Below are 24004 nucleotides of genomic sequence, written 5' to 3'. Positions count from 1 at the left end.
TTCTCCACATTCCCTTCGATGAGATGTCGGTTTTCCAGTTGGATAATGAGCATCCTATTTCCCATTGTTTTACGTCGTCATGCTAAGCTAAGCTGACTAACTTCTGGCTCAACTCCCTGCACCAAAGTGCATTTTCTCCAAATTTAAGGAATTCCCTTTAAGGAATTGTTCAACATTTTTGGGAAACTCACTTGGGTGCCAGGAGTTGAGCCAGATGTTAGTTGAAACGGTGAAACAGGTGGCTCAGTCCAAAGTACACAACAACATGAATTCTGCTGGCATCTCTGCAGCTCAATAAATAGCACATTATAACTTCAATAATAATGTTTTGACGGTAACGGAAGACAAGGAGTTGTGGATTCATAGGTGGTTGTGTGCTGCAGCAATATCTCAAAATGTCAAACTTCCCCGTTAGTATGCGTGCTGAGTAGCTGACATGCAACAGTACAACTCATTCACAAGGTTGTTAAACCCACAAATTCACAAACACAACATCAAGGACATGTTGTTGGTGTCGTCAGTGCAGCTCAGAGCCTGAACAGTAAGGTTCACCATATGATAAATCACTTCTATCACTAATAAACATATATAGTTTAAAAGTTAGAGCACATTAGTGTTGATCTCCAATTTATCTCAATGTACTTCATGGTATTTTTTTTTTTTTTTGTCTTTAAATGCTTTATTACACCATAGAGACTTTCGATGTCGGTAGTGCGGAATTAACTCAATTTCTCTTTATGGAATTTTTTTGACTTTGCCTAAAATATTCCTGCATCGTTTGTTTATGGATTTGATGTTTTCTTGTTTTATATGCTTTTTGTGTGGTGATTTTTTTTTTTTCCTCACTGGAAACATTTAAGCCAATAAATAACATGTTCCTAACCAAAGACACAGGAGGAAAGGGATGCTCTCTAGTTCTCTGATCCGGGTAGATCTTCGTTTTGGTGCTGCCGAGGCAAATGAGGTGAAAACGTTGCAGGCCTCAACTGAATGTTTTACAAGTCTGTGTACGGTTTTAAAGTGGACGTGCATTTAGTTAGAAAATAAGAGTCCTCCAAAGAAATCTCGGTGTTGCATTAGTGCGGTATTGTTTGAGATGAGCTCGCTGTTAGTACTCCCATCAAGGGAAAAATGCACTGATTTCTACGAACTGAGATTTCTTGTCTTTCATTATTTATGACAGAAGTACAGTTTCCAAACAGGCTCAAAGTGTAATTTGATTATAATACTGGGGACATGTGGCATAAGTGGCATGTCGGGAACGAGGCCGTTTAAATGGACACAGAGTGTCGGGAACCCATCCCGCTGTGATCAGATCACAAGGCCAGCTTTAAGCCGCCAGCTCCCACCTGGCAGCAGCGTGCGGCTCCAGTGACCACTCGTGATCGGGTGTCGCTTCACAGCTGTTTATGCAAATCAACACTCAGGCTACGTCACGAAAAAATACAAGTAAACAAGCACAAGGTACAAAACACGGGCTGCATCTCGTTTTTTGTAGCTTCAGCAGAGGACTTCAGCTGAGTGGGCTTTCTCCCAGTGTGGTCCAGGACAGGTTGAGGACGCCTCGCGCACAAGCTGCGAGAGAACGCGACCACGCGCGTCCTGAGCAGATCACACCTGAACGTGTGGCTTAAGGAGCGTGCACGCCTGAGTACAGGGTACCCGTAGCTGGCCACTAGCGATCTGATGTCACCCGGACACATCGTCGGCCAGGTGGAAACAGAGCCTCGGTCTGTTACTGCTGGCTGTAAAAGAACTGAGCCCGATCCGAGCCTTCCAAAATAAACCAGTTATTTTCTTTGGCGGATCGTATCACTGCGGTTTTTGACTCGTCAACACGACTTTTATTCTGAAACTTTCAGCCGGAAGTACATTTGTTCTGCATTCTGACTGGCTCGTATTTTCTCATAGGTTAGCTAACGTGGGCTAGCCTGTTATGGAAGCAGAGAGCGCTGCACCGAGGGTTCGTCGGATGCACCGGGACCGGCTGGGACTAGTTCTGGAAAGATAACGCTCCACACCGGAAGCCTTGGGGAACGTCTTCCTGGCTGAAAACAAAAACACCACACGGAGAGCTAAAATCACGGGACGACCACAATTTCAAGTACAACATGGACCAGACAGCTGCGGAGCGCCGGATAATTACCCGCCACCTTCTCGTCTAGCTCCTCGCGGCCGCAGCTGGACACCAGCGGCGGCACCTCGGGGCGCGCGGGAGCCACGGGGATCTTTGTTCGCCTTTTTCTTTTTCTTTTTTTTCTTTTTTTTGTTGTTGCATGGGACACGACCGGGCTTTCCCTCCGCTCTGTCGTGGTTCTACCGCCGTGACAGCCTCCCCTTCGGCTGGTGTCGACCAGCCGCCGAGGTCCCCGCATCGCATGGACTCCTACCAGTAGTTTTGGGGCTTTTCCGTCGGCGGGTCTCTCTCCTTTCGGTCGCGGCAGTCATGTTCGCCGTGCGCATCGTCACCGCAGATTACTATCTGGCGAGTCCCATCAAAGACCTGGACGTCTGCTATTCTCCGTTCAGGGAGAGCGACGTGAAGAAAGTGCCGGTGGTGCGGATATTTGGAGCAACACCCGCAGGTTAGTCAACTCCTGCGGTTCATTTTCTGTCTTTTTTTTTTTTATTATTTTATTTTTTTTTTATTTTTTTTTTATCACCGAAGCGCTTTTCACTGCAGCACGCGGCATGTTACACGGTCGGAGCTGCTGTTTGGACACGCGCGCACACACACACACACACACACACACACACACACACACACACAAACACGTCCGCACCGTATTGTTTAAGAGAACATCTAATATCTGTTGGATGCAAACTGACAGGAAGACGTTTGAAGGGTGTTGACACGTTGTTCCGACGCGGCTCCGGTGCGTGCTGCCCGCAGAGGAGGGAGTCCTCCGCTCGGCTTTGTTTTCGCCCGCTGCTCCATCACGGTGGTGGTCGTGGACACATCTGGCTCGCTCGGCTCGACTTGTGCCTCTCTGCCCACATGTGGCATTCAGGGACAACAGGGCACAGCTCCCTTTGTGGTGGTTTTCATTGTGTTTCTAACAACCTGTGGAGTGTGGACAGCATGTTGCTACCTCCTTCTTCTTCTTCTTCAGTGTAATTCCGGAGAAAAGACTGATGTAGGTGAAAAAAGGGAAAGCATTGTTCATCCAGATAATTAAATTAGGTGACTGCAGCAACATTAGCAGCCGAGGATATAAATACATAGTATAATATTAATATATCAAAGGTGTAGAAAAAAAAATACGAGACAAATTATAGGGATTCTTTAAGCATTCTTCCTGACATTGTGCTCTATAGAAGGAGTGAAAAGGCAGGGCCATCACGACAGTACATCAATATGCAGGATATAACAATGGTTGTCATGATGAATAAAAATATGATTCTACATTATGTGAAAATGTAACGTTTACTGAAATTACAAACCTGAATGAGACCTATAGGTGGAGCCGATATGATGGCTGGCAGATGGAAAAAATATCTACTTTTTGCACTGGACAAAGAAGAGGCTCTCTTTTGAATGTAGATTGTGTTTTGTTCAATATTTTTCTCAGATTTTGGCACAATGTCTCCTCTCCATTAAAGCCATCACAGCCGAGTACCTTAATCCCCTCACGCAAAACAAAAGAATCATTTCCTGCACAATGGCACAGCTTTATTGCTCCTGCCAAAACCTCTATTGATTGCTGTGCCCTGTTTTCAACCCTGTTTAACAGGTGAGAACACCATTGCGGTACAGTGACTGTGTATATTCTTAGTAGGGTCGTCGTCGTCTCCCCCCCCCCCCCCCCCCCCCCCCCCCCCACACACACACACACACACACACACAGGATGTCAGTGCTCCTCCTCTGCAGGACGACCTGGAGCAGCGTCCAGGAGGATGAACCTCCAGGAGGATTAAAGGCTTTAGAGCAGAGAAATAAAGGACAGTGGGTCGGGGTTAGGGTGTCAGGTCTAATTTGGATCCTTCATAAACTGCATGTGGGTGTGCTGATAGGAGGGGGCTGCACACACAAACACAAACACACAAACACACACACACACACACACACACACACACACACACACACTGCAGCAGAGGTAGCCTGGGTAGCTTGTCAGTTGAATGTATGCTGAGGAGCAGTTCATCAACACTGATTGAACCCAGTGAATGCAGCGGTGCAGTCTTGAGAGCAGGAACGTACAATATTCACTCATATAGGGTTGACATCATAACGATAAGCTCTTTGCAGATTGCATAAATGTTTTCTCCTTTTTCTGCTCTGGTCTCAAAAAGTCTCCATTATTATCGCACTAGCCGAAATTATGTGAATTAACTACCAAGTGAATGTGTTGAAATTTCATGGGATGATGAGGTTAATTGTTTGAATACATTTTCAAACTAAAATGCTAAATATTTGCTGGTTTCGGTCAGAAATGTGGACATTTTCTGCTTTTCTCTGATATATGGAGAGCATAAATTGAAAATCTTGACTTTTTGTAGGATAAAGTGAGTTTTCGATTTTCACCTGAGAGGTGTAAGAAATTAGGATGATTTTTTTTTTTTTTTTTTTTTTTTTTTTTTTTTTAACACCAATTTCTGACCTTATATAGCCTCAGAACCCAAATTATATGAATAGAGAGAAGCAGGTAATGGTCATATTCAGAAAGCTGTTTTCAGTGTCGTTTTTGATTGGTACATTAACTAATATACGATTAATTATTAAAAGTGCACATCATTTCATCTGCTTCCGACGTACTCGAAGACGTACAGGATTCCGCCGCCTGGTTCTTCTCCTTGTTGTGTCCGTTCTGATTGTGGATCGTCGGGACTTCGCTGCACTTGACTGGCTGGTTGCCACATAAATCGACTGGATAATCCAGGCTGTGTTTACTTTTGGACCAGACCTATCTCCACCGAGCCAAGTCGGTGCTGCAAAACAGGCTGGCTGCACCCATATATCTTTCAGCTATAGGGTTAAAAAAAACACTTGTGTTTGTTTGTTTATTTGTTTGAACCCGTCCTGTTGGACGGCACTGTGCCCAGCATGCAGCGTAATGTCGTTTTGTGTGGAACATGAGGAAGGTGAGCCACGGCATTAAAATGGATGCATCTTTGTCAAAAACTTGCCAGTTTCAGTGTGTAGGTTGCTGCTTGGAGGTCGTTGTTGTTGTTGTTGTTGTTGTCATTGTTGTTTTCTGTTGTGATGGGTCTTTTGAAAAACAGTAACGCACAGACAGCGGAAGAGGAGGAGAATGTCGACTGAAATAGTTGGCCAATGGCAGGTTTATGCCAACATACTACACCTGGTGAGTCAGACCACCTTATGACTGAGAAATTAGTATATTAGCGAAGCTTTTATTTATTTGATAGAAGCTGTAGCAAATCACAGGCAATATTTGAAGAAAGAGAGGCCGTCTGACATCAACCATCAGTGACGTCATCGTTGGTTTGTGAACGTTATGAATCCTCCAGTTCAGATTCTGTCCGTCACCATCTTTGCTAGTTCTGGGCAGTTTGGAGCAGGAAGTGACCATATTTGGACGAGCTGGGGGAGGAGCCAGCGGTGGATCTGACTGATCTGATTGGAAACCTGACAATACTACGTCCCGCCCACCGACAGCTGTAACCTGACTGCACCACAGGCCTGTCAATCAAACAGACACGCCCCCAAAAACAGGTCTTTTTGAATCTTCTTTTCTAATGAATGAGGGATTATTTTCAGATGGACCTCCAGAAAACTAATAAGAAGGAGTGACTTTAGCTAACAACACCGAGATAACTGATGGACACATTTTATTCACTTTGGATTTGATGAGAGAAGTTGAATGGCAGTCTATGGAGCCGGAGGCTTTTTGGAGCCGACCTCTAGTGGCACTCACTGGTATTGCAGCTGAAGACACTTCTGCATCGGAACCGTTTTCCAGACTCTGAAGCTACGAACTCTTTCATATCCAGTCTGTGTAAACAAACACAGCTTTTTTACTGCAGCAGATGTTTGATTTGCGATTGCAGGAAAACACGGGCATAAATAATAACATTGTCATAACATAAATATGATTCCAGTAAGTTATCCATGTGAGCCAAAGTACATAAAACCAGCATCATGGAAGTGACTCAGCGTCGTGGTATGCAGACTGCAGCCTACTGCACTTGTGTTGGACTTGCACTGACACTTAACATGTCTGCTGTGAAGAAGGTTTATAACTAGACAACAAAATAATTCTCATAACAACGATCCTGTGTTTCAGTTTCATGCAGTCAGGTTCGACCCGTGCATTTTGGCATCAAAGTCTGCATACGCCTCTGATCCTTCCGATTGGTTAACATTCCTGAGTACGTGGCATTTAAAACCGGAGCCAGAATCCCATTGGAGCATTAAAAGCTTTCTCTGATTGCGCTCTTACACGTACAGCAGCACAGTAGTTGGCATTGTTCCTCGGTTGTACTGTACGTGTGGTTCCAATCAGACTTTGTGTTGTTTAGAAGTTGCAGTAATGTAATGAAACCGCCTGCCTGGAGTTTGTGTGCCGTGGTCGGTGTCCTGCACATTTGCTCAGTTTATGTGTTGTGTGGCGACGTTACCAGAAATATAATGACATCACCATCTGGAACACATTGAAGCAGAGACGGATCTCTTTCTCTCTCCGTAGCCGAGCAACAGGCCACACCTTCTCACAATAAGTCACTTTTTCATCGTCTCCTCTGCCTTCGCGGTGAGTCTTTTTGTGGACCATCGTCCACGAGCGGTTCTGCTTAATGTGTGCTTTTATCTCATCAGTGTGTTTACCGTGGTGTAAGTGGTCACCAGGGCGTCTGCAGCATGTAGCTCTGGCTGCAGCCCCAGGCCTCATATTCCCTGTCCTTCTCTGACCTAAGCCACACACACTCCCACCCATCAGCCCTCGGTAATTTGATGCCACGCTTCCTGCTTCCCCCCCCCCCCCCCTCCTCTCTTGTCTTTGTGAGCATGCAGCGGCTGCCCTGCCTCTATCGCACACGTACTGTACATGCATGCCCATCTCTGGAGCAGCTCAAGGAGAGGAAACAAAAAAAGGAATTCCTTTGTTGTGATAAGTACGTTGGTGATCCGTATCGCTGCATTCATAACCAGCTTCATTGAAAGCCTCCCGTAGCTCTAAACGGCAGCTCTTTTCACACTAGTTGCTGTTGAGGCAACCTCGCTGCAGCCTTTTTGAGGCTTTACGGCCTCGTTCTCCACCCTGGAAGCCGTGAAGCTCGGCCCAGATGCGCTGGCAGAACCCCGGGCCTCGTGACGGCAGGACGCGCTCCGTTTTGGTTCCTCGCTCCACGTGTGCGCTCGAATGTTTGTTGGGTGTGTGTCAGAGCAGAGAAGGAGAAAGTGCATGACCAATTGACCTGAATGAGGGAGAGGGGAGGGGGGGGGCAAGCACCGAAGTGCAGGGAGGGGTACAAATGGAGGGCCTCTTCCTCCCGAGGCCCCTCTCTCTCCAGGGGAACCCTTAATACCTTCTGAAGGAATTCCTCCCGGATCCATTAATAGGATAATAGGCTGCCTCAGAAGGACCCTGGCTCATTAGGCAGAAGGTCTTTGTCCCCCGAACTGTTTACTTTCTTCCCTTCCTGTTGGTTACTTGGGTTTAATTATCATCCTGGAACCGCTGCTCCAATCACCTCTAATTACTTTATAATTGAGTGAGATCACTATATGTTGCAAAGGTATGTCTGGATTTGACCTGACTTTCTTTTGTCTCCATGATTTCCCAGTTTTGTTTGCATGACGTGTACTACAGGTTTTGTATGAGCGTTGATGATGGAGGAGCATCACAGAGCCCAAACGCTGCTCCTCACTAATCCTCTCCCTGTGATGTTTCCTGCTCCAGATGGAGGCCCAGCTTCTTTTAGGGGCTTTTTGAACATTGAATGAATGAAGGAATGTTTTACAGGATTTAGGATTTAGGGACACACAGCTTCTGTTCCTATGAAAAATCTATTAATCCTCTCTATGTTATAAGTGCAGAGGACAAAGGAGGTGGTTTATGTTTGGTCACAGGTATACTCACGCGGACTCATACAGCACAGGGACAGAAAAACGGCTGCATTTCTGACTGGTTTATATTATTGTTAATGTATGAATCCTGAACAGCTGACAGCTGTTGAAAGTGATTTATTTAGCCTGGTAGACATTTGCCTTCTGACTGTATTGTTGTCGCCCCCACGCTGACTCACCCACTCAGGTTCTGACACTACTCGCCAGAGCACATCATCCTGGATTAGTTTCCTCTGTGAGTTTGTCAGTTGACTCCAGTGGTGTCCCAGTCAGCCGGCAGCCATCACACCTCTCTGATGCTGGGAACACAATCTCTGTCATGTCTCCACTGAAAAGGCCTTCCAGTGTCCTTTCTGGTGCACAGACACAGAGGCTTGTCCAGGCACAGCCACTGCTGCCACAGTGAAGAGCTTTAGTAAGTAAACAGGCCCGTGAGAATCACATATGAATACGGGGGAGCTTTTACTATGTGCACACCTGGTGCTATCAGAGGCCAGCTTTAAGACAGCAGGACAGGATCTTGACTGACCACTTGTGATCAAATATCACTTCCCTGCTCTTTATGCAAATGGACACGATAATACACAAGTAAACGAGCACAAGACCACGAACAGAAACAGGAGTACAAGAGTTCAGGTAGCGGGTATTTTACCAAATAAGACATCCTCATGATAATGTCCTGCCTGTTAGAAATGTATGGAGTATTGTTACGTTTGTACGTGTCTGAACACAGTTCGGTGACTTTGTAATTCACAACCTGACTAGTCAGGACCTGATCGGTTCAGGTCAGATTATTTCACTGCTCCGGTGTGCTGCTGAGTGGACGGCAGCTCGTTAACAGCTCCGGGTCTGATGTAACCGTCAGGTACAGCCTGTGCTTTAAATCACGAAACAGATACTTTACAGGTAAATCGCGCCTGCTTTCTGTACAGTTCTGCTGCAGGGCCAATCAGATCGGACCTTAATTCCAGGTGTGCACGGTCTCTTTGTCTTTCTCTGAATGCTGCAGTGCTGCACGTGGCCTAACTCACAACATCTAACTCACAACACTGATTTATCTGAACTCATTCAAACAGCTGATCCATCACTGTTACAGTATAAATCACGTTTGGCATCTTATCAAAGGATTTGAATCTGCAGCAGTGCAAACAATTGAAGGTATTCTTCATGTAACTCGAGGCTTGTCATGTAATGGTCGTCCACTATATAACCGAGGTGAAGCTGCAGGAGCAAGCAACAACCACCTAAATTAAATCTACACCTACATTAAGCTGCTGGTTTCAGGTTGTTTTTGTTCAGAGCTGAACAGTGAACAACATAGGTAAAATAGCAGATTGGATAGTTTTCTTTCTTTCATTCAGCACACAACAAAAGTACACAAAGAACTAAATCTGGTGAGGAGTCAAACAGTCAGCTGACCAAATATTCTTCTTTTTTTTTTTTTTTTCTTTTTTTTTAGGAGTGACAACCTAATGTTGTCACCTTGTTCACACATCAACAGCCTGTGGTTGTGACACACACAGCTAACTGCTGATTGACAGCCCCTCCTTTCAGTTTCACCTGTTGACTGGATATAAAAGTGTTCGTAGCTTCAGGTCTGAAAAATGGTTCCGATGCAGAAGTGTCTTCAGCTGCAATACCAACGACTGCCACTAGAGGTCGGCTCCAAAAAGCCTCCCATAGACTCCCATTCAACTTCTCTCATCAAATCCAAAGTGAATAAAATGTGTCCATCAGTTATCTCGGTGTTGTCAGCTAAAGTCACTCCTTCTTATTAGTTTTCTGGAGGTCCATCTGAAAATAATCCCTCATTCATTAGAAAAGAAGATTCAAAAAGAGCTGTTTTTGGGGGCGTGTCTGTTTGATTGACAGGCCTGTGGTGCAGTCAGGTTACAGCTATCGGTGGGCGGGAAGTAGTATCGTCAGGTTTACAATCAGATCGGTCAGATCCAACCAACGGTGACATCACTGATGGTTGATGACCTCACTGCTGATTGACGCTTAGTTTAACCTTTACTGTTGTTTAATGGAGCTGAATTTCCCATATAGCTGTTGTCCTTCACACATTTTTCTGTTTCAACCATGAAGTTTGGATTAGGACAGTCAGAGTAGTTGCAGCCAGCTCTGACTACCTGGGAGGTGCCGATGATTTTGTCGTGTCTTGAAGGAGCTGTGAGTGTACAGCAGTTGCCTCGGTGTCCTTGCTGCTGCTGCTGCTGCTGCTGCTGCGGCGGCCCAGCCGATCTGATTGATGGCTTTTATAGCTCCCTCCGGCTCCTCGTAGGTATCCGAAGGTGTCACTGTCGAGGGCACGGGCCTGACACTGCAGCAATCCTCGTCCCCAAAGCTTCCCCGTCCCTGTCACCTCCAGTCCCACCAAGTCCGATGGGACAGGTGACTCTACATTAACGTCTGAGCTGTCGGATGTCTTTTTTTTTTTTTTTTCCCCCCTATGTCGGAAGCTTTTTTTTTTGTGCAGGCATGACCCTAAATGTTCTTTTTGCAGTGCTGCATCGATCCCACAAAAGAGAAATCCTCCTCAATCTGCGCTCCTCCACAGGGAGTTCAAACACCTGCTCAGCTGTAAGTCAGTGTCTTGCTCAAGGACACTACTGCAGCAGTAGAATAAGCTCCTGACCCCTCACATACAGAACACACACCTGTTGGACAGTCCTGACCATAAATCATTAACACATCAGAATTGTTCCAATGGAAGAGATGAGCTCATTCGCAGCTATTTTAAAGACAACGCAGCTCATTTCTGGAGTGAAATATAAAATAAAAGAGTTTGATTTTTTTTTGGGGGGGGGGGGTTAAACTGCAGCTTGTGTTCAGAGATCCTCTTTCACTAATATTTCAGTGTTCATTTGCTGGTGTTGAGGAACATGGTTCAGCACTACTCCTGGCGGCGTTGTTGCCGTATTAGCATTTCCCAGCATGCCTCAGTTATTGTATGTTTTTAGTTTGTAGTCATTTCTACCTGAAGCCTTCATTGTGTGATGAAGTTGTTCAATCCATAAGTGTCGACTGTAACACCGTGAAAACAACTGGAGGTCAAAGTAGATTTTTACTCCTCATGGGAGAAGTGTTTAAACTCCCAAAGAGTTCAGGTTCGCTCCTGAAAAGAGTGACTTTCACCCTGTTTAAGAGTGAATTCGATGGTCTCACGTGTACAAGCAAATAGAGTTGATTTGAACTCCGAGTTCATTCCAAAGACCAGAGTTTGCTGTGAACAACCAGCACTTCTGCGGAAGGACTTCCTCGTGTGCATCTCGCTGGGTTTTCCTCTGTGCGGGTCTGACTGGTGCAGACATGTCGTAACCAGCTGGTCTTTAAATGGGATTAGAAATGCAGCACCAGCCCCGAGTGTTTCATAATGCAGGTTGTGACGGTGAGCGGCCTCGCCGTTGTTGCTCTCGTGTTGTTGTTGTTGTTCTTTTGTAGCTGCATAGCAGATGGCTCGGCCAGTGAGGTAATGTGATTTAGTTCCTCTCCACGATGAGATAGATTTCCATTGAAGAGGGAGGAGAGACAGGAAGTATCTTGAGTATCTGTCTTTGACTCTGCTGTGTGAACATGTTTGCTGGTGCAGACGGTTTTTAAACTTTGTGTTTTCCAGAGCAGGTTTGTGTGATGTGTCTCTGTGTGGTCTGAAGAGAGAGAGGCCCGTGTTGGCACGTGGTGTCGGGTCACTTCAGGTCCTCCGCTCAGCGTCGTCGGGCTCTTCCTCTCTCCTCATGCACCATTGTCCCCTCAGAGGTGGGAGGTGTGTGGAGGGGAGGAGGGGGGAGGGCAGACTGGGAGACTTCCCACTCCATGTTCCTTAGGGGCTGCTGGCACTGCTGCAGGAGAACTCTGCAGTGTTTCAAGGCAGATTAAGACCTTGTTGAAAAAGAATGAAAGAATTTGGCATTCTGAGGAAAGCTTGAATCACTGCTGGGGGGCTGGGGAGGAGGGGAGGGGGGCTTTGAACCTGCCCTGCTGTGCCATTCAGCATGGATATTAATGAGGTGTTGTGTGTGTGTGTGTGTGTGTGTGTGTGTGTGTGTGTGTGTGTGTGTGTGTGTGTGTGTGTGTGTGCGAGCGCACTCACTGAAGCCAAACAAAGCGATGAGGTTTTCCTCCGTTTCATTGGCTGTATCTGCAGGTCAGGGCGGAGCCTCCTGTGATTCCAGGAAAAACATCAATGCTTCAGCTCACAAGCTTTCTGATTAATGAATGTGTGGTTGTGCAGTGATTCCCGGGATTTCTACCTACCGCTGGTTCCAAAGTCTTCACTGTGAGCGGCCGCAAATGAATCTGGATGGAGGGCCAACAATACGTTGAAAATTAATATATTTTACTGAACAAACATGTCAGTCCGGACGCTCTGCGGGCTCAGATCTGCGACACACGGCGATGACGTCATCTCCAGAGAGGCGGCGTGAGCTGAATCTACGCTGCCGCCAGCAGAGCGACCGGCGAGAGGCGCTTTTCACGCTGTAGAGGACAGCGGTAATAAAACTCCAGTCAACGGAAGCTGAAATAAAACTTGTCTGCTGGCGCTTCCGTGCCGGGCGGTTTCCGTGTCGGAAAGTCACGTCGCCAGCGTAGCTGCGCGTGCGTCGTTACCACGGCAACACATGCAGATGGTGACTTCGGGACACGACAAATCGGATCTGCTCGCTTGCAAATAACAGTGCGGACAGTCGGTCCTGAAGATCTGATCTGAGAAAAAAAAAAAAAAATCAGATTTGCCTGCAGTGTGAACGAATCCTTAGAGGCTGCTGCTAAGATTTATATTCCTACTGCTCTCAGCCCGGCGATATGAACTGGGGGCCACGACTGGTCCCTGAAGGGTCTCTTTAAGGCCTCTGCTGACTCCAGTCAGTTCTTTTGATGGTGGAGGCAAATTCAACAAATCTGCTCTTGATTTCATCAGACGGTTCTTGCAGGCTTTTAGCTGCTGAGCATATTTGCTTAAAGTCAGAACGTTTCTTCACCTGCGCAAAGTCCACATTCCTGAAGAAAAGCCCAACACCAACATCCAGCACTCGTTTTTCAGCTGCAGCAGCAACCGAAGGCTTTTTTTTATTTATTTATTTTTTTTTTTGGATAAATGTTTAATTCCATAGCAGTGTACAGTCAGTGTGAGGGCAGGCTTATTTAAAAAAGAAAAAAGGGCGGGGGGTGCACTCTGGAAACCCAGCACTAAAAATAGCACAGCTTGTATGTACATATGTGTGTGACTGAGCTCCTAGATGGCAGCCTGGTTGTCGAGGGTCTGACGAGCGTCTCGTCCGTGAGGAGACGCCTGATATCAGAACCGGAACGTTCCATTCCTCCGGCGTCCGTCTGGACCGGCTCGCTCCTGTTCGGTCCCGCTCCCTCTTCTCCGACCATAATCTCGTCACGCGTGTGCGTCTTCGCGGCTCTCCGTGTTTTATTGAGCGAGTGGGAATGGAGGGGAGGAGAAAGGAGAGGGGAGGGTGCCGAGGAGAAGGGAGTCGTGCTCCTCCAATGCAGCAGCCGAAGCTGCCGTCGCCGCTCCTCGTGATGTGTGGCGGAGAGCGGGACGCGCCGTGAATATCAAATTTCTCCCGAGCTGGGAAAAGGAGGGCATGCGGTGCTTGGAAATCTCCGTGTTGTCTGGTGAGAGATTGCCCCCCCCTCCGATCAGTGAGCCGGTCCAGACACACACACACACACACACACACACACACACACACACACACACACACACACACACACACACACACACACACACACACACACACACACACACACACACACGGCATCCTCCAGCGCCGTGGCAACCGCCAGGCTCTGTTCAGTTCTCCTCTGATGTTTGGGGCTCGAGATTTCTCTGAAATGGAGATCTCAAGTCAGCGTTCACTTCCACATCCAGTTTTCTTCTTCCTCCTCCTCCATGTTAGAACTTCTGTCCCACTGATGTGAATCTTCTGCAGCTTCTACGTTCAGTGAGGATGCGTGAAAGGGAGACGCAGGATATTCTAACTAACACATCCAGTTGTTCCTCTAACGAGGGGAGAAGAGTTGTTGCGTAACAGCATCTTCTGCCCTCCCGTCTGTCATCAGAGTAGCTGCTGAGCATCTGCTGTTTATTGATTCAAAGACTGACTGTCACACTTAGAGGAAGAGTTCAACATGTGTTTGAATGCTTGGATATTTACTCCATGGTTGATTGTCATCAACCAGCAGCAGTGACGTCATCGTTGGTTTGTGAATGTTATGAATCCTCCAGTTCAGATTTTCTCCTTCACCGTCTTTGCTAGTTCGGAGCGGTTTGGAGCAGGAAGTGACCATATTTGGACGAGCTGGGGGAGGAGCCAGCGGTGGATCTGACCGATCTGATTAGAAACCTGACGAAACTACGTCCCGCCCACCGATAGATTTAACCTGACTGCACCACAGGCCTGTCCCGACATGATCTGTCAAATTTGTGATATTTTGGAAACTAAAGGTAATGTTAGATAGCAGCATAAAGTCACTGCACAGACTGTGTGTATGTTTCTCAGTAGCTGCAGGCACCCCGAGGATCTCCCCTCTGCCTCTCTCATCCTCTGCTGTACTCAGCCTTCACTCATCCTGCCTTCCTCCTTCTCCTCCTCCTCCTCCTCCTGTCCTCCACATTCTTTTGTTTTCCTCGACGTGTTGTTCTAGTTTCGAGGGTTTTCACTTTCTCTGCCTGAATCACATCAATGTTTCTTGTCATCTCTGTTCTCCGTCCTTCCTCCTCCTCCTCCTCCCTCCTCCCCGTCGCTCTCTCCTGCCCTCATATTGTCCTGGACTGCCTCCACGGGAGAACTGCTGCATAGCACACAGAGAGGATGTGTTTACAACTGGAGCTGGTTTGGCCTTAGCTGTCGCCCGTCAGCACCTCCTCTCGGTCCTCCTCAGTGTCCTCCTCTCGTTCCTCCCCTCTGTCCTCCTCTTGGTTCTCCTCTCTCCTCGTGGTCCTCCTCGCGGTCCTCCTTACAGTCCTCCTCTCAGTTCTCCTCATGGTCCTCCTCTCTGTCCTCCTCTCGTTCGTCCTGTCTGCCCTCCTCTCGGCCCTCCTCTCGTTCGTCCTCTCAGCCCTCCTCTCTGTCCTCCTCTCTGTCCCCCTGTCGGCCCTCCTCTCTGCCCTACTCTCTGTCCTCCTCTCTGCCCTCCTCTCTGTCCTGTCCTCCTCTCTGCCCTGCCCTCCTCTCTGTCCTCCTCTCTGCCCTCCTCTCTGTCCTCCTCTCTGTCCTGTCCTCCTCTCTGCCCTCCTCTCTGTTCTCCTCGCAGCCCTCCTCCTCCTCTCGGAGCTCTTCTCCCCCTTTAAATCCCTCTCTGCCCTGCACCTCCTGTTAATGGGGAGCCCCTCACACAGCATGCCTGAGCATGACTCATTAGTGAGGAGCTGAGGAGCAGCAAGTGAACTGGACGGTTCTTTTGTGGGAGAAGTTCAAAGTTCACTCCATCCAGACTTCAGTATTCGTGTGTTGAGCGTTCCTGCTGAGCTGAACACAACCAGCTGTTCTCTTAGACCGTTATCAGACGAGATCAGTATCGGATTCATGTTTTGCAGGAAATAGACATTTTTAGTGGCCATTCTACCAAACTTTTAAATGATTCTGTTCATCTTTGATTTGCTTCGTTGCTTTCAAAATTAAAATCTCAAGATCGACCTACCTCACTTAATATTTTGTAAATGGCCATTTTTGAAGCCTTGAATCTGCCACGTTGGTATTTTGGAGGCAGAAGTGACATTTGGACGGAGAGCACCGGGAACATGACTGCACCACAGGCATGTCAATCAAACCTGGCCCGCCCCCCCCAAAATAGGTCTAATAACTTTTAAAGGACCACCAGAACACTGATCTGAAGGAGAGGAGTTAGATGACGACGTCATAATGATGTGTGGAAACAATTTATTGATTTAGTATTTCACTAAAGAAGATGATGCTTTTTCAATGGGGTTGTATTTGGTCGGGAGGTTTTCTGGAGTCAGCCCCTAGTGGCCCTCGGTGGTATTTCATCTTAAAGCACCTTCTGCATTGGCCTCACTTTTCAGACCCGGAAACGTCTATTTGAATCTACAGTGAGAATAGTGAAAAATAGAAGATCGCTCCAGATTGTATGTATTGTCACCATGAAGAAACGTCATTTTAACGTGGTTGAGGATCTTTATGTCATCGTGTCATCCGTCCTCTCGCATCACTTCCTGTCGGCTCCACTATTCCTGTTCAAATGGAAACAATGCTGAACATCACACTGATACTGATGTTTCTTTGGTCCCTTTCAGGCCTGTTTTCATTCTCAGTGACCACGAATGTCTTTTGATGTTATTTACATGACTGGCTTCAAAACAGATGAGACGCCTCCTCTGAGTTCTTCTTTGGGTCGGAGGAGGATTTCATATCGGTCCTGTAAACAGCATGTTTCTCACTTCACCTCCTCTCAGCCTCTTTTCTACTCCGTCTGCACTCCTCTCTCCTCCTCACCCATGGTGCTACCTCCCCTCTCTCCTCCTCCTCACCCATGGTGCTACCTCCCCTCTCTCCTCCTCCTTACCCATGGTGCTGCCTCTTCTCCTCCTCCTCCTCCTCCCTCCTCCTGCTCCGTGTGCTTTGCATAAGGCCTCCATCAGTGTGTGCTCCTCCTCTCCTGGCCCTCCTCCCCCGTGTCCTCAGGCTGTGCTTGGCCTACATGGCCTACGCTGATGTGATGCTGCCCATATTTATGCATCGTGATCTGGCCAAACAGACCTCTCCCCCCCTCCCTCCACCCCCCAGGAAGTTCAGCTGAGGTTATGTGGGAATAAAGTGTCCCAGTTCACAGGGTTCTTCCTGTAAATGCGCTCCTGCAGGACGGACTGCTGTTCTCTGATCTCCTCCTCCTCCTCCTCCTCCTCCTCTGCTCCAGACCCTCTTCCTTGTCTCAGTTTGTCTCTTTCTGTCCACATTGTGCCTGAATCTTAATTGTTTGCGTGGCTCTCCAGACCTTCTGCTTTCTTTCTCTCTTCTCTCTGGCTGTTTCCGTCCAAATGTAGCAGCAGTTTTAAATGCTTTTAAAATAAATTATATTTCAGACATTTCAGCATTTTATGGCAGCTTCCCTCCAACTATCACACAGCCATTTCTCTGAATGAATGATGTCATGAATGAAACTCTTTTGCTGCTCAGTGACAGTCAATGATGGACCAGACCAGCCTCCATGCATAGATTCATAATGGAGTATTTTTAATAATCATTCTGATGATTAATTAAGGAAATAAATACGCATACAGATTGTTATTAATGGCAGACTTTTGGCAGCATCCATACAGTGATAGAGGAATTCCAATCATCCACCAAAGGATGCAGCCAGTCTCTGGTATTTTTTTGAGAGTCCCGTCATATCTTTGTTTACCTCCACTATGCAACAACTGTTTCAGCTTTCTTTTATTGTCTTGGTTTGAGTTTTTTCCAGTTTGCCGTGCGATGAGGACGGAGCAGACATGAACACGCGGCCTGAACGGGTGTCAGCACTTTGTTAAAGTACACGGTGTTGTGTAGAGTTTGGTTGCGAGTCCACAGGGAATCTCTTGAGTCCCAGAGAAACCTTCCTCTTCTCCTTGTTCTCCCCGACTCTGCAGCGATGGGAGTGATTCATATCTCTGCTGCCCTTCCTCTGACTCCTGCGCAGGTGAACGGAGACACGAAGGCTTTGATCTCTTTGACAGCATCTGATATTTTATCTTTTATCCCTGGAAAGTTGACTGAGCATGTTTGCTGTTTCTCAGCACCGAACTGATTCCCTCACAACCACAGGCTTCTACTGCGGGCTGCTGACCAGCCCTGGAGCAGCTTGCTCAAAAGCACTTTGGCAGTTGTTAAGCAGTGGAAAGGTTAAATCAGCAGATACATATTAAATTGAAACTGATACTTGTGTCCTTTTATTGCAAATATTCTTCCCAAATTGTTGTTTATAATATCCAAAATTTGCTTTATGTATATGCTTTTATATTTTGGAGCATTATTCCAATCATTTCAAACCTGATACGCTGAGCTAAAAGATGTTTTATTCTCTATATTATATAATATTCAGTTAGCCAGTTGGATAATTACATGAATGTAAAATATGTGTCTATATTTATTTCTGATCTCGTCACTCCTCGAAACACTCAAGTAACCACGGTAACGTCCATCATGGGCCAACCGTCTACAGCTCGATGCTGAGGTGGAAGGGGTTGCCGCCACAGTACAAGTAGACCACTGTCATCACTGAGGTGTTTCAGACAGGTGACAACGCGTTCTTATCACAGACTGGATGTAAAAGAGTTCGTAGCTTCAGATCTGTAAAATGGTTCCGATGCAGAAATGTCTTCAGCTGCAATACCAGTGAGTGCCACTAGAGGTCGGCTCCAAAAAGCCTCCCATAGACTCCCATTCAACTTCTCTCATCAAATCCAAAGTGAATAAAATGTGTCCATCAGTTATCTCGGTGTTGTTAGCTAAAGTCACTCCTTCTTATTAGTTTTCTGGAGGTCCATCTGAAAATAATCCCTCATTCATTAGAAAAGAAGATTCAAAAAGAGCTGTTTTTGGGGGCGTGTCTGTTTGATTGACAGGCGTGTGGTGCAGTCAGGTTACAGCTATCGGTGGGCGGGACATAGTATCGTCAGGTTTCCAATCAGATTGGTCAGATTCACTGCTGGCTCCTCCCCCAGCTCATCCAAATATGGTCACTTCCTGCTCCAAACCGCTCCGAACTCCAACCAACAGATGGGGTCACCGTTGGTTCTCACTCTACAAGTGAGATTTTTGTCCAGTATCTTTATTCAGCTCCATTTTTGTGCTGTTTTATTTGGCAGGTGTTTGTGTTAAACAGAACGACATCAACTTCTGGTCCTGAGATTCTTACTGGTCTCATCATCTTGTCGATGGTTTGAGCTGCCTTGCTAGAAGTGCTCTGATATACGTATGCCTCCTTTTATTAGACAGCACTCTGTTACTCATGCAGGTCATGTCTCACTAGTATACACACACACACACACACACTCTCCCCACTGTGATTACTGGGAGTGATGCACTTTGGTGCATGGAGACGGGGTTTTTACTCAGTGGGAGATTGTTGACAGCCTCCTACATTTCCATTTGTCTGTCAGTGTCCCGCACCTCCTTCCAGCATTCAGCTGTGTGTGTGTGTGTGTGTGTGTGTGTGTGTGTGTGTGTGTGTGTGTGTGTGTGTGTGTGTGTGTGTGTGTGTGTGTGTGTGTGTGTGTGTGTGTGCGCGTGTGTGTGTGTGTACGTGTGTGTGTACGTGTGTACGCAGACCTCACTGAGGTGGTGAACATCCGAGTCACAGGATGAATAGTAACCTTGGTAACAGTAGAGCTGGTGTGGACCAGCTCAGCTCGGACCTCTCCGTCCTCAGACAGTTGGCAGATCCCTTCATTGGACGAGCTGCACCCGCGTTCCTACTTTATCTTCTCGTGTACGTCTCTCGGATCCACCGTCCTCGTCTTACATTCCCCCCAGAGACGCAGCGCGCTGTCTGTCGGCCCAAATGACAGATTACTTGATGAAGATGTGACAGCGTCTCCTATAAAATGGGGGAAGACTCTAAAGTTTAAGTTGTCTTGATTTAATATTGGAGCTCTTATTTTAAGACACTTGGTTACAAATTTAAATAATACAGGTTGTTGTTTTTTTTAACAGAAAGTGGTATTTTTCTCAATTTAACACGTGCTGTTTTAAATGACATCATTCCTTTCAGTACCTTACTCTTACTGTGTAGAGCAGTAATGTTAACCGAGTGGTGTTGTTTTAATCACTGCTGTTCTGCACTGACAGGGAATGATGTCATCATGTGAACACATCACCCTCCAAAATATCCGTCCATCCGTCATCTATACCTGCTTTATCCTGAACAGGGTCACGGGGGGCTGGAGCCTATCCCAGCTCACTTTTGGTGAAGGCGGGGTTCACCTGGACAGGTCACCAGTCCATCACAGGGACAACACTTACAGACAGACGGAAACAAAGACCGTTCACGCTCTCATTCACACCTCAGGGCCATTTGTAGAACCACCAATTAACCTGAGGTTCATGTTTTTGGATGGTGGGAGGAAGCCGGAGTACCGAGTAGAACTGAGAGAAGATGCAAACTCCGCACAGAAAGGCCCGGATTTGAACCTGGAACATTTTTGCTGTAAGGTTACCGTGCTAACCGCTGCACCACTGTGCTGCCCCCTCCAAAATATCTGCAGCTTTAATTATTTTACCCAGAATTCAGAGTGTTTTTGTGTCCTCTGTTTAACTCTCAATAAACACACTGATTCTTCTGTCCAGCAGCAGCAGTGGAAAAGAAACACTTTGCGTTCAGAAACAACTGCAGCTTCCTCACACGCTTTTAATTTGAAAATCCTTTACGTCGGTGGCCCCGCCCCTTCCTCGACAGAGACAAGATGGCGACGGTTTAGGGTGGAAAGTGTCCAGAGATTTACAGAGTTTTGGAGCGTTCTGAGTGCTTCATCCTGGTACTGGTAGAACATCTGGAACACAAGCACAACACCTGGAACACAAGTACGACACCGGGAACACAAGTACGACACCGGGAACACTAGTACGACACCTGGAACACAAGTAGGACACCTGGAACACAAGTACGACACCTGGAACACTAGTACGACACCGGGAACACAAGTACGACACCTGGAACACTAGTACGACACCTGGAACACAAGTACGACACCTGGAGCACAAGTACGACACCTGGAGCACAAGTACGACACCTGGAGCACAAGTACGACACCTGGAGCACAAGTACGACACCGGGAGCACAAGTACGACACCGGGAACACAAGTACGACACCGGGAACACAAGTACGACACCGGGAACACAGGTACGACACCGGGAACACAGGTACGACACCGGGGACACTGGTACGACACCGGGGACACTGGTACGACACCGGGGACACTGGTACGACACCTGGAACACAGGTACGACACCGGGAACACTGGTACGACACCGGGAACACTGGTACGACACCGGGAACACTGGTACGACACCTGGAACACTGGTACGACACCTGGAACACAGGTACGACACCTGGAACACTGGTACGACACCGGGAACACTAGTACGACACCTGGAACACTAGTACGACACCGGGAACACTAGTACGACACCGGGGACACTGGTACGACACCGGGGACACTGGTACGACACCTGGAACACAGGTACGACACCGGGAACACTGGTACGACACCGGGAACACAGGTACGACACCGGGAACACAGCAACAGTCAACATGTCCACAGTGTTCAGTGAGGGCAGGCCGACCCTACTGACCACCGCCTCCTTCCTAGAGTACAATCAGGATTTAAACCCGAAGGCCACCAGCATCTGATTTTATATTCCACACCCTGTCTGGAAAAACGATGCATTTTAAAATATAAAATATGTCGATGCAGCAGAGCTGTTTATTTCCCTTTGGTGGACACAATGACTGAATCAAATGCAAGGCGTTATTATAAATAGGAAAGAGGTAGAGGTGACATTTACCAAAGGAGCCTTCCAGCGCCGACAGGACTGAGCTCAGCCAGCTGTGTTTGAGTGACAGGTGAAGTGGGCAGGAAATGGATGGGAGACGAGAAGAGAGTAGTCCACTAAAGAGATTTCACCTTTGTAGAGAGACTTGTGTGGGAGAAGAGAAGGTCATACAAAGGGATTCTGGTCTGGTTTGGTGGGACTGTCATTTCCAGTTTGTTGGGTTGGTTGAAGCACCTTCCAGGCAGATCTTTCATTTCTTTCATTTGTGTCCGGCAGAGAATTCCTGTCTTCTTCCTCTTCTTTCCCATCTTCTTCGTTGTTCCATTCGCATCCCTCGTGTCGTCCATAGCGGCTACAAAGCGGTCATTTAGGAGAAATAAGGAGCTGGTTCTGTTCCCCGTCATGAAACTGGGTCAGCGGGACAACGGACGGGTTGGAATTCACCTGCTCGTCCATCACCAGCGTTTTCTCAGGCGCTGTGATGGACCGACACCGGGACTGAATCATAGCTACATCCTGTTGCCTTGTTGAAATGCATGACCCGTTACGAACTCACCCGTTACAAACTCGCCCGTTATAAACTCGCCCGTTATAAACTCGCCCGTTATAAACTCACCCGTTATAAACTCACCCGTTACAAACTCGCCCGTTACAAACTCGCCCGTTATAAACTCGCCCGTTACAAACTCGCCCGTTACAAACTCACCAGTTATAAACTCGCCCGTTATAAACTCGGCCGTTATAAACTCACCCGTTATAAACTCACCCCGTTACAAACTCACCCGTTATAAACTCACCCCGTTATAAACTCACCCGTTATAAACTCGCCTCTTATATCCCCTCCGAGTCCTCCTCCGTCCTCTTCGTCCCCTCCCTCCCCTCCGGCCCCTCCTCTTTCCCCTCTGTCCTCTCCAGCAGTTCATTAAGCAGCCGATGATGGGAGTGAATCCATAAGGAAACTGTGATTTGAGGGTCGTCACCCTCCTTTGTTTATCCTCTTCCTCTTATTGCAGTCTTATTGCTTTCCTCATCTGACAAACAGACACACACACACACACACACACACACACACACACACACACACACACACACACACACCTGTGTTTGCCTGCATGTCTGACTGACATTTCCCTGTTCCTCAGTGAACTTCTACAAAGGCACACTTCAGGCATGTTAATGTGGGAGCTTTACTCCACTAACATTTGTGACTCCGCCCACCGTCATGCAGCGATATAACTGCACAGCGCCTGCAATTCAACCATCAGACCGGTGCCAGTGAACGTGACGACGGGTGCCAGCGCAGCCACGCTGGCAGAGGAGCCATGGATTGGCTGCTTTTGTTCCTGCAGAACAGTAATTCCTGGACCTTATTTACACAGAAACACAGCAGCAGTTGGTGGCGGCTGTTTGTGTTTGTCTGTGCAGGCTTGTGTTTCCCAGACCGCCGCCAATATCTGAGCAAGAATTGTTCCTGGAAGAGCATATTGGGTTTGGCATCTCTAAATGTAGCTGTGGTCCATGAGGAGTCACTGCAGTGGTCATAATCAACCTGCATTAGTGCGTCTTCATCTGCTGGAAGCTCACCATTACACCAAATGTCTGTTTGTCAGCGGAGTCACAACAAATCTTAAAACCACGATTACATTTAGTTTTGTGAAACCTGGAAACACTTTGCAGCCCAGACATGGTTTGGCCTCCCTGGCAGCAGTCAGCATCATTCAGCCTCTTCCTCCGACTCCTCCTCCTCCGTCTCCTCCTCCTCCGTCTCATCCTCCTCTTCCTCCTCCTTGTCCTCCTCCGTCTCATCCTCCGCCTCCTTCTCCTCGTCCTCCTCCGTCTCCACCTCTTCCTCCTCCTTGTCCTCTGCCGTCTCATCCTCCGCCTCCTCTTCCTCGTCCTCCTTCTCCTCTTCCTTCTCCGTCTCCTCCTCTACCTCCTCCTCTTCCCCCACCTCCTCCGTCTCCTCTTCCTCTTCCTCCTTTGCCTCTTCCTCCTCCTCCATCTCCGCCTCTTCCTCCGCCTCCTCCTCACCTCATCTCCCTCTCTGTCTCGGTTTGGTGTTCTGCTAGGATGCTCAGTGAGCTGGAGACTGACTCTGTGTGTGTGTGTGTGTGTGTGTGTGTGTGTGTGTGTGTGTGTGTGTGTGTGTGTGTGTGTGTGTGTGTGTGTTTTCCCCCAGTGTGCCCTCACGTCGCCCCAGTTTGTACATTTACATTTCCATGACCATGTTGGCACGAAGCTGAAGTGCTCATTAGAGTTTGGGTTCATCTTTAAATCTGAGTTTCGGTGCACGTTGATTGACGTTCTTCGGGATGATGGACAGTTCCTCTTCTCCTGCCGCCATAATCATAGATGTCGTCAGCACATCTTCTGCTGTTCTGACATTTCGTCTGCAGGCGGTGGGAGTATTCAGTCCTCCATTTCTCACCGCTCTCCGTTTTTAATTAATACCAGCGCTGCTTTTA

At 47.6% G+C, this 24004-nt stretch overlaps 2 protein-coding genes across 5 annotated transcripts in view; one reads left to right on the top strand and one right to left on the bottom strand.

The window, feature by feature from the left end:
- The window catches only part of slc16a10 (solute carrier family 16 member 10), a 162989-nt gene that overhangs the window by 43938 nt on the left and 95047 nt on the right, over positions 1-24004 (bottom strand). The gene's annotated exons all lie outside the window — the stretch shown is intronic.
- Positions 1618-24004, top strand: part of rev3l (REV3 like, DNA directed polymerase zeta catalytic subunit) — a 66529-nt gene continuing 44142 nt past the window's right edge. For all 4 annotated transcript variants that reach the window (XM_069161833.1, XM_069161832.1, XM_069161831.1 and 1 more), the window contains exon 1: positions 1618-2585. In XM_069161833.1, coding sequence (XP_069017934.1) covers positions 2447-2585 — 139 coding nt within the window. In that variant the 5' untranslated portion in view covers positions 1618-2446. The remainder of the gene's footprint in view (positions 2586-24004) is intronic.

Source organism: Embiotoca jacksoni, unplaced genomic scaffold (assembly GCF_022577435.1).
Source record: "Embiotoca jacksoni isolate LCO1_2020_lvr unplaced genomic scaffold, fEmbJac1.0.p SCAF_29, whole genome shotgun sequence".
NCBI lineage: Eukaryota > Metazoa > Chordata > Actinopteri > Embiotocidae > Embiotoca > Embiotoca jacksoni.
Note: the sequence above shows the minus strand (reverse complement) of the source record. Positions and strands in the feature narration are given on the sequence as shown.